We start from the raw sequence: 10521 nt of genomic DNA on the forward strand, positions 1-10521 counted from the left end.
TTATTTTTTCTATTTTTATTTAGAGAATATTACCTGGAAAATGTAGACACAGGATCACAGATTGAATATGGAAAGTTTTACAGTCAGACCTAAGATCCAATGCAGAATAGATGGTAGTGATTTAAGGAGAAGGAAATGGGATAGTTTTATTTTAAATACTTTTAAAGTTAGAATATAAATAGAAATAGAAATAGAATAGAAATAGAATGGAAATTTTGCAAAGTTCACACATATGTCCCTCACCTGATCTCTCCTAATATTAACATCTTACATAACCACAGGAAATATCAAAATGACCAAAATTACTCAAGAAAAATAGATAAACTGAATAATCCTGTATTTACCAAGGAAACTGAATTTGCAGTTAAAAGTCTTCTGGAAAAGAAAGCTACATGTTGGGATCACATAAGTAAGCATGTCATATTTTAGGAGCTATTGTACTAGATATTTTCTTATTTTCAAATTCCAATTGTTCTTTCCTAGTGTTTAGGAGTATTTGATCCTTGTATATATGGACCTTATATCTTGCGAGTTTGTTAAACTCAGTCATCAGTTTTATGAGCTTATTTGTAGATTCTTTAAGATTTTCTACATAGTTGATTTCTACGTAGACAGTGTTGATAGGTTCAATTTTTCCTTTCTAATTTGGATTCTTTTATTTATTTTTCCTTCTTTATTGCACTGATTAGAACTTCAAGTACAATGAAGAATAGGAGTTGTGAAGAATAGAAGATATGCTTGCTAGTTAATCATCTTAGACAAAATATTAAATCTCTCAGCATTAAGTAAGATATTAACAGTATATTTTTTAATAGATGCCTTTTATCAGGCCCAGGAAGTTTCCATCTATTTCTGGTTTGCTATGACATTTTAAAATGATAAATGAATTTTGAATTAGTTTGCATGTGTTTTCTGTGTCTACTGAGACAATCTTATGATTGTTATTATTTATTCTGTTGATTGTTCATTGTTGTTGCTTATTCATTGACTATTTTCAATTGTTGAACCAGCTTTGCATTCTGGGATAAATCCCACTTGATTCTGAGTATTATCATTTCCACATATTGTTGGATTTGATATGATATTATTTTGTTGAGGATTTTGTGTCTATGTTCACAAGGGATATTAATCTATAGTTTTCTTTCCTTTTCTTCTGAGAGGAAATATTCACGCTTTTCTGAAAGGGTATGTCTACAATAGACATATTTCCTCCTATAAATATTTAGTATGATTTCTTTATGTAATAATCTGGGCCAGGAGATTTCATTTTTGGAAGGCTTTTAACTGGAAATTCAATTTCTTCAATAGATGTAAGGTAATACAGGTTATATTTCTTTTTGAGAGAAATTGTATTCTCAAAGAATTATTCATTTCTTCTATGATATTAAATTTATGGGTATAGAATGGTTTTGTAGTATTTTATTATTATCTCCAGGTACAGTAAGTTTAATGAAATGATTTTAATAATTGAAAAGCCCTGAGCAGGCTGGATTTTTGTCTTACTTCTCCCTCTGTATGATGCTGTGAGAAGTGTCACTGTGCCAGATTGCACAGTAATAGTCAGCCTTGTCTTCAGGATGGATCCCAGAGATGAGCAAAAGCCCTGCATTGGCTGAAGCATCTTTGAATCCAGAGAAATGGCTGGAGACCCTGGGGCTGTGGTGCTTGTCTCAGTCTGAATGAAATCTTAAGAGATACTGGGGAGGGCTCCCTGACTTCTGCTGGAACTAGTATATGGTATAGCTACCAACACTGAAGCCACTGCTCAGGGTGCAGGTGAGTCTGGTTGATGTTCCCAGAGTTTCAGAAAGGGAGGGCAGCTGAGTTAGCACAGGCTGGGGGAGGAAACCTGCAAACACAGACATGTAAAGGTGAAGGGACATCAGTCAACCAGATTTAAGCTGCTGGGACTCTGAGCTGGGGACGTGACAAAACCTGAGGAGCTTCCCCAGGTCTCTGTGGCCTGTCCCTACCTGTGCAGTGACAGAGGAGCAGGAGGAGGAGAGGAGTCCAGGCCATGGTGCACACAGCCCCTGGTCCCCACAGTGAGGCTGGGCTGCCCCAGGCCTCCTTTTCTTCTCCACCCTCTGCCACAGGAGTGGCTGCCCATGCAAATGGGTTTCCAGCCAGTGACTGCCCAGCCCCACCCTGAGCCCTGGGGCTGGAGCTCAGCTCACATCACACGCTGAGGGGGATGGAGGTTGGCTTCACCCCATGGGAGAGCCCTGGGAAGGAGCACCTGCTGGGACAACACAAAGGTCCCTGCTCAGGGGACTCTGCCAGGCCAGAGAGGACACAGCTGCTGAGTCCCGGTCAGTGAGCACAGGGCCCAACCACCAGGCCCAGGCTGCTTTGAGTGAATGGACTTCACTGAGCAGCAGTTTGGGGACCACAGGGCAGCCCCACAGCGCCCCCTGCTGGTCTCAGGGAGACACCCCCCCCCCCCCCCCCCCCACCATGAACCAAAGTCTTGAGAGCCCATTTGGTTCCTGCAGCTCACCAGATCACTGTCTCTATTCACACATCCGTGGTCTGATTCCTGGACACTGTGATTCTGATATGCTGTAGGAGAGTCCTATAAGGTTTTCACTGAAGAGTGTGGCAAAAGATTCAGTAACTTCATTCATTTTGAAATGTTTTTCTTTGATAAAGTGCCTACATTTCTGTTGTCTTTGTATGGTACTAACATGATGCATTACCCGTTAATGTCTGATTTTGCTGTTTATGTCAGAGCCTACTCTGAGTAAGAGTTACAGAATTTATAAACGAGTCATTTTTAAGAGCTAAAATCATTTGTAAAAACTTCTATTGTGGTTTTAACAAATTAAAAATGCACATGTACATCGTTAGAAACTGTCATTGTTAAAGGACACAAAGTGAAGTGGATGCTGACCTGTTGCCACTACCTTGTCCTGGGGGGAAACTACTGTTAATTTGTTTCCAGAAAATGTACATTTACCAGCAAAACAAACAAACAAACAAACAAAAAAACCCAAAAAAGTCCTGGTTCATGGAAGGTGAAAAATTGAACATATATTACAATTTAAGGTTACAGCCTTACATAGAATGTACAGCCTTGTACATTCTAGAAAAGCTAAATGACCCATGTGTGTGTCAAGACAGGTGTTGGCAACAAGGAGACAGTTGAGTTGGTCTGAAGGGCCTGTAGGGGCTGTTTGGAGAAATGGTTTAGAATGGGAATTTTCTAGGGATAAGTACGATGTCATATTCAAGGCAGGGAAATTCAGAAAATGTTTTAACAGTCATGAAATGCTTTCAGAGTTTTGATGCAGATTAGACTGATTTGCAAAAAATGGATAATTTGGCATCATACCATTTACGACTGCATAGTGTAGTTATTTCTTTATGTCATGAAGTAAGCATTATCTTCCTACATATGTAGGTTTTTCATAGTTGTGTCATATATTTCTTATCAGAATTTTGTCTTAGATACCATACAATTTGCTCATATTATAAACAAAATTTTCCACTCCTGCATCAACAAATAAACTGTTGTTTTAATTTACTAGAAAGTTGTGTACCATTTTAATGTTTTTGCAAATATATCAATGCCTGGGCAGTCAAATGCAGAAATCATCACTTCCTCACTATATCCTGTACCCAAATTCGCTTTGGTTGTGAAAATGGTCCACAATTGTCTAGATTCACAGGGTCTTTTAGTAAATAACCTGTGAACAGAAACACCCACTTCCCTCAGACACTCTCTCCTCAAGGCATTCAGAGCAATATTCTCACTCAGCTCATGCAGATCACTCCCTGGCTTAACACACTTCAGTGACTCCTCACTGCCATTTGTAGAAAACCTAACTCCTCAGCTCCCCTAATAACTCCTGAGATGAATTCTTATAATACCTGGCTTTGCTGGCTTTTAAAACCAGTGGAGAATACCCCTAGAAAAACAATCAAACTTCAGAGAAAGAAAAGCCTGCTCTTCAAGGACGCAATCTCAGATCCACCTGTCCCAGAAACCAACACAAAAACACCAGAAAGAAAGATGTATATTCCTTTGGTAGAAGAGACTCACTTGCTAAGCTCTGAGTGCATCTTAAAGAGGCAGAAGGTGGCTGGGCCTACCTCTCCAGGGATTGAGACATTGTTGGCAGCCACAATTGTGACCTAGTGCAATTGTGCTGACACAGACACTGTTAGATGTCATTGGGTTTCTTCCTCTGGCCTTTTAATGTAGGGGTTTGCCCTGCCCATGAGAGCACTAATTTAATCCAACTCAGCCAGGGCAGGCAGCCCAACCTAGGGACTGCCCTACCCACCAGCAAGTCTGCAGAGAACTCGTGTGCCCACATGGGCAGGGTGTGTGGGATCTATGCAGCAGGGCAAGTCAGTCCATCTCAGTAGGGTGTGAGGGGGATGGGCCTGCATTTGAGGGCTGTATAGGCCCACAGGTGGTGGGACATGTCAGCCTCAGCTGACTTGTGTCACTGGCCATCACCAACAGCCACACAGGGGATCTGCCCCACCTTCCAAGACTGAAAATTGTGTACTACCATGCCTGGGGCCAGCGCCATCCATCTGCACTCCTGAGAGAGCTGACAACAGCCTCGCACAGCAGGGAGCGTCATTGAACCCCTGAAGCAACTGTGAGCCCCTAAGCCTAGCAATCAGCTACTCTTGAGGCCTGACTCACTTAACAGCAAAAAAGCAGCTGTGTGCCATTAAACCTTTCAGCTAGCCCTGTGGGGAATTGCCCCACCCAATAAAGGTGAATAAAGTGACCATAGTAGCTGCATGTGGCTGAGCCTTACAACCTGCTGATCCAGGGACCAGCCTAACCTACCCCTCTGCCTGCAGCAAGAGCAACCCAGCCACAAGAGAAGGGCACATGTAGCCCAGACAGGGGACACTCATGGAAAATTTGAGGCAGGTGATGAGAGGGAAAAACATTGCTGGGCCCCATAAGTCATCTCTTACAGGATAGAAGGGAGTGGCATTATATATTCAAAGTTCTGAAAGGAAAAAATCTACAGCCAGGAATACTCTACCTGGCAGGTTATCATTCAGAATGGAAGGAGTAATAAAGAGCTTTTCAGACAAGCAAAAACTAAAGGAGATTGTAACCAAGAAACTAGACTTACAAGAAATGTTAAAGGGACATATTTAAGTAGAAAAGAGAAGACCACAATAGGAATAAGAAAATTGGAAAACAGTCACTTGTAAAGGCGAATATACAGTAAAGTAGCAAATCAACCACCTATAAAGGTAGTATGAAGGTTAAAAGACAAAAGTACTAAAAATATCTATTTCCATGATAAGAGGTTAAGGGATACTCACATGCAGAAAAGAAGATAAATATGATGTCAAAAACAAAATGTTGGGGGAGAGGAGGAATAGTGTAAGGCTTTTAGTAAGAAGTCAAACTTAAGAGACCATCAGTTTAATATAGATCATTATTCACACAGATTATTACATACAAACCTCATGGTAATCACAAACCAGTAACCTATAATAAATACACAAAAAATAAAGAGAAAGGAACCCAAACATAATACTAAAGTCCATAAAAATCACAAGGGAAGAGAACAAGAGAAGAAAGGAAGAGAGAAGAACTACTAAGAACCTAGAAAAAAAGTAACAAATTGGCAAAAAGTACATACTTATCAATACCTGCTTTAAATGTCAATGGACTAAATGCTCCAATAAAAATCATAGGGTGGCTGATTGTATAAAAAACAAGACCCATATATATGTTGCATAGAAGAGACACACTTTAGACCTAAAGACACTCACAAGCTGAAAGTGAAGGGATGGAAAAAGATATTCCATGCCAATGAAAACAAAAAGAAAGCTGAGGTAGAAATACTTATATTAGACAAAATAGATTTCAAAACAAAAACTGTAACAAGAGACAAAGAAGGGCACTACTTGGTAAACAGAGCAATACAGCAAGAAGACATAACACTTGCAAATATCTATGCACCCAGCATACATCTAAATATATAAAGCAATTATATATTTAGAAACATCTAAATATATAAAGCAATTATTAACAAACACAAAAGGAGAAATTGACCATAACACAATAATAGTAGGGGGCTTTAACACATCACTTACACCAATGGATAGATCATCTAAACAGAAGAGAAATAAGGAAAGGTTGGCCTTAAATGACACATTAGACCAGATGGTCTTAGTAGATTTATACAGAACATTCCACCCCAAACCCAAAGAATACACAATCTTTTTAAATGCAGATGGAACATTCTCCAGGGTAGATGACATATTTGGCAACAAAACAAGTCTCAATAAATTTAAGGAGATTGAAATATTATCAAGCATCTTTTCTGACCACAATAGAATGAAACTAGAAATCAACTACAAGAAGAAAACCAGAAGAGACACAAGTATGTGGAGATTAAACAAAATGCTACTGAACAATGTTTGGGCCCATGAAAAAAATCAAAGGAGAAGTCAAAAAATACCTGGAGACAAATGAAAATAAAAATAAGACATGCGCAAATTTGTGGGATACAGCAAAAGCAGTACTAAGAAGGAAATTTACAATGATACAGGCCAACCTCAGGAAACGAGAAAAATCTCAAGTAAACAATCTAACAGTACACCTAGAGGAACTAGAAAAGAAAGAATAAATAAAAGTCCAAATCAATAGAAGGAAGGAAATAATAAAAATTATAGCAGAAATAGAGACTTAAAAATAGAAGAAAAATCAATGAAACTAAGAGATGCTTCTTGGAAAAGACAAAGTTGACAAACCTTTAGCTAGACTCACCAAGAAAACAAGAGAGAAGGCTCAAATAAATGTAATCAGAAATGAAATGGGAGAAATTACAATGGACACTATGGAAATACAAAGGATTATAAGAGAACGCTATGAAAAGCTATTCACCAACAAGTGGGATAATCTAGAAGAAATGGATAAATTCTTAGAATCATACAACCTTCCAAAACTGAATCAAGGAGAATTAGAGAATCTGAATAGATCAATCACTAGTAAGGAGATTGAGACAGTAATTAAAAACCTCTCCAAAAACAAAAGCCCAGGACCAAATGGCTTCCTGGTGTATTCAACCAAACATTCAAAGAAGACTTAATACTTATCCTACTCAAAGTCTTCCAAAAACCAGAAGAGGAGGGTATATTTCCTAACTCATTCTACAAGGCCAACATTATGCTGGTAGCAAAACCAGACAAGGACAACACGAAAAAACAAAACTGCAGGTCAACATCACTGATGAAGGTAGATGCAAAAATCCTCAACAAAACACTAGCAAATCAAATATGACAGTATGTTGAAAGGTATGTTACATGATCATCAAGTGGGATTTATTCCAGGGATGCAGGGATGGTTCAACATATGCAAATAAATCAACACGATACAACACATTAACAAAATGAAGAATAACAATAGCTTGATCATCTCAATAGATGCAGAGAAAGCATTCAACAAGATATAGCATCCATTATGATAAAAACTCTGAATAAAATAGGTATAGAGGGAAATTACCTCAATATAATAAAGGCCATATATGACAAACACACAGCTAACATCACACTCAATAGTGGAAAACTGAAAGCTATCTGTTTAAGAACAGGCACAAGACAAGAATGCCCACTTTTGCCACTCTTAATGCACTATTGGAAATTCCAACCAGAGCACTCAGGCAAGAAAAAGAAATAAAAGGGATCCAAATTGGAAAGGAAGAAGTAAAAGTGTTTCTATATGCAGATGGCATGATTTTATACATAAAAAACCCTAAATAATCCATAAAAAACTAGAAATAATAAACAAATACAGTAAAGTTATAGAGTATAAAATCAACATACAAAAATCAGTTGTGTTTCTACACATTAACAATAAAATAACAGAAAGAGAAATTAAGAATTCAACCATTTAAAATCACAACAAAAAGAATAAAATACGTAGGAACAAATTTAACCAAAGAGGTGAAAAACCTGTACACTGAAAACTATAAAACATTGTTGAAAAAAATAAAAAAGGACACAAAGTGATGGAAAGATATTCTATGCTCACGGATTGAAAGAATTAACATAGTAAAATGTCCACACTTCCTATAGCAATCTACAGATTCAATGCAATCCTTATCAAATTCCCAAGGACTTTTTTCATGGAAATAGAACAAAGAATCCTAAAATGTATAAGGAAAAACAAAAGACCCTGAATAGCCAAAGTAATCCTGAGGAAAAAGAACAAAGCTGGAGGTATCACACTCCCTGACTTCAAAATATACTACAAAGCTATAGTAGTCAAAACAGCATGATACTGCCACAAAAACAGACACACAGATCAATGGAACAGAATTGAGAGCCCAGAAATAAACCACACACCTATGGACAGCTAATTTTCGACAAGGGAGCCAAGGACATACAATGGAGAAAGGAAAGTCTCTTCAATAATTGGCGTTGGGAAAACCGGACAGTCACATGGAAAAGAATGAAAGTAGACCATTATCTTATAGTGTACACAAAAATTAACTCAAAATGGATTAAAGACTTGAATGCAAGACCTGAAACTATAAACTTCTAGAAGAAAACATAGGAAGTATGCTCTTTGAGATTGGTCTTAGTGGTATATTTTTAATACCATGTCTTATGAGACAAGGGAAACAAAAGAAAAAATAAACAAATGGGACTATATCAAACTAAGAAAACTTCTGCACAGCAAAGGAAACCATCAACAAAATGAAAAGACAACCTAACGATTGGAGAAGATATTTGCAAATTATATATCTGATAACTGGCTATTTTCCAAAATATATAAAGAACTCATATGACCCAACAAGAAAAAATCAAATAACCTGATTAAAAAATGGGCAAAGAATCTGAACAGGCATTTTTCCAAAGAAGATATACAGATGGCACAACAGGCAAATGAAATGACATTCAACATCACTAGTGATTAGGGAAATGGAAATCAAAACTACAATGAGATGTCACCTCACACCTGTCAGTATAGCTATAACTGACAAGACAATAAATGACAACAGTTGGAGAGGATGTGGGGAAAAGGGAATTCTCATACACTGCTGGTCGGAATGCAAACTGGTGCAGCCACTATGGAAATCAACATGGAGATTCCTCCAAAAAATTAAGAATAGAACTTCCATGTGATCCAGCTATTCCACTTCTGGGTGTTTATCCAAAGAACATGAAAACACAAATGTGAAAAGATATTTGCACCCCTACGTTCGTTGCACCATTATTCACAATTGCCAAGACTTAGAAACAACCTAAGTGTCTGTCATTGGGTGAATGGATAAATAAGATGTGGCATATATACAAAATGCAATACACTCAGCCATAAAAAAGATGAAATCTTAGCATTTGCAGCAACATGGATGGGTCTTGTGGGTATTATGATAAGCAAAATAAGTCAGATGGAGAAAGTCAAATACCATTTGATTTCACTCACAAGTGGAAGATAAAAACAACAACAATAATAAACACGTAGATACAGAGATTGATTAGTGGTTACCAGTGGGGAAGTGGGGAAGGAAGAAGGTGAAAGAAATAGTAGGGCACATATGTAAGGTGATGGATGGTAATTAGTCTTTGGGTGGTTAGAAAACAAAAAAAGGAATACACACTTCATTGCAGATAGGGATAGAGTTTTTTTACACATTTGTCATTGTGGAAAATTTTGAAATTACAAAATTTGTAGAGAATAGACCAATGAGCTCCTGCCTCCATCCTCCAACCTCAACCCTCATCAGTGTGATTCTTCTTGTTTAATCTCTCACTCCTCTTTACAGCTAATCCTACTTCCTCGCTGAATGATATTAAAACAAATCCCCAACACCATGTCACTCCATTGGGATACTCTTTAGTATATACATAAATTTTAATGTTCCAAAGCTCTTGTGCATTAAAGCAACCAACTGCTGTCTCATCAATTGCTGTGTTTTAATTTCCTGAATGATTAGCTAATTTAATTTTTGTACTGATTGAAAAACTGAAGAAAGCGCAACAGATCCTAGTTTTGCAGCCGTGAGTTTCATGGCATTATATACTTAATCAGAATTAAGTCTAGACTTACACATAAATTCACAGACAATCATTTTTTGGCTTCTTTCATCAACTTCACCCCACGAAGAAGCATCTCTTCTGTGCATACAGAGCTCACAAAACTGTCATAATTTCTTTCGAGAATTTTCGCACTATGGTCTTTTGTGAGATTTTAGGATGAGGGGTTGGATAATAGAATTTCATTGATCATGTGGTTCTCTGTACATTACATTTGTTGACAACTGATTATCTTACAGGCTCTTAGTTAAGTGAGACATTAGTAGACTTTCACCCAACTAACATGTGCTCTGCAGTTTATTTGCTCATGGAGGAAGTCTTCCAATCTCACAATTTCCTCTACCATCTACCTGCTCCCTGTAGTTTCCCTACTTAGTTCCTGGAGGGTCATCATGTACTTCTCCTCTTTCTCTATATGAATCAATGGAATCCAAGGCTGTTGCATTAGTCACCTTCCCCAGCCTTGTAACTAGTACATTATACAGA

General features: G+C 37.8%; 1 protein-coding gene across 1 annotated transcript in view; it reads right to left on the reverse strand.

Annotated features, from left to right (window-relative positions):
* LOC103544575 (immunoglobulin lambda-1 light chain-like) overlaps window positions 1–2027 on the reverse strand; it is a 502401-nt gene extending 500374 nt beyond the window's left edge. The window contains exon 1 of the mRNA XM_070628420.1: window positions 1974–2027. Coding sequence (XP_070484521.1) covers window positions 1974–2019 — 46 coding nt within the window. The 5' untranslated portion in view covers window positions 2020–2027. The remainder of the gene's footprint in view (window positions 1–1973) is intronic.
* Between the last annotated feature and the right edge of the window lie 8494 nt (window positions 2028–10521).

The sequence above is a fragment of the Equus przewalskii genome, chromosome 7, assembly GCF_037783145.1.
Source record: "Equus przewalskii isolate Varuska chromosome 7, EquPr2, whole genome shotgun sequence".
Taxonomy (NCBI): domain Eukaryota; kingdom Metazoa; phylum Chordata; class Mammalia; order Perissodactyla; family Equidae; genus Equus; species Equus przewalskii.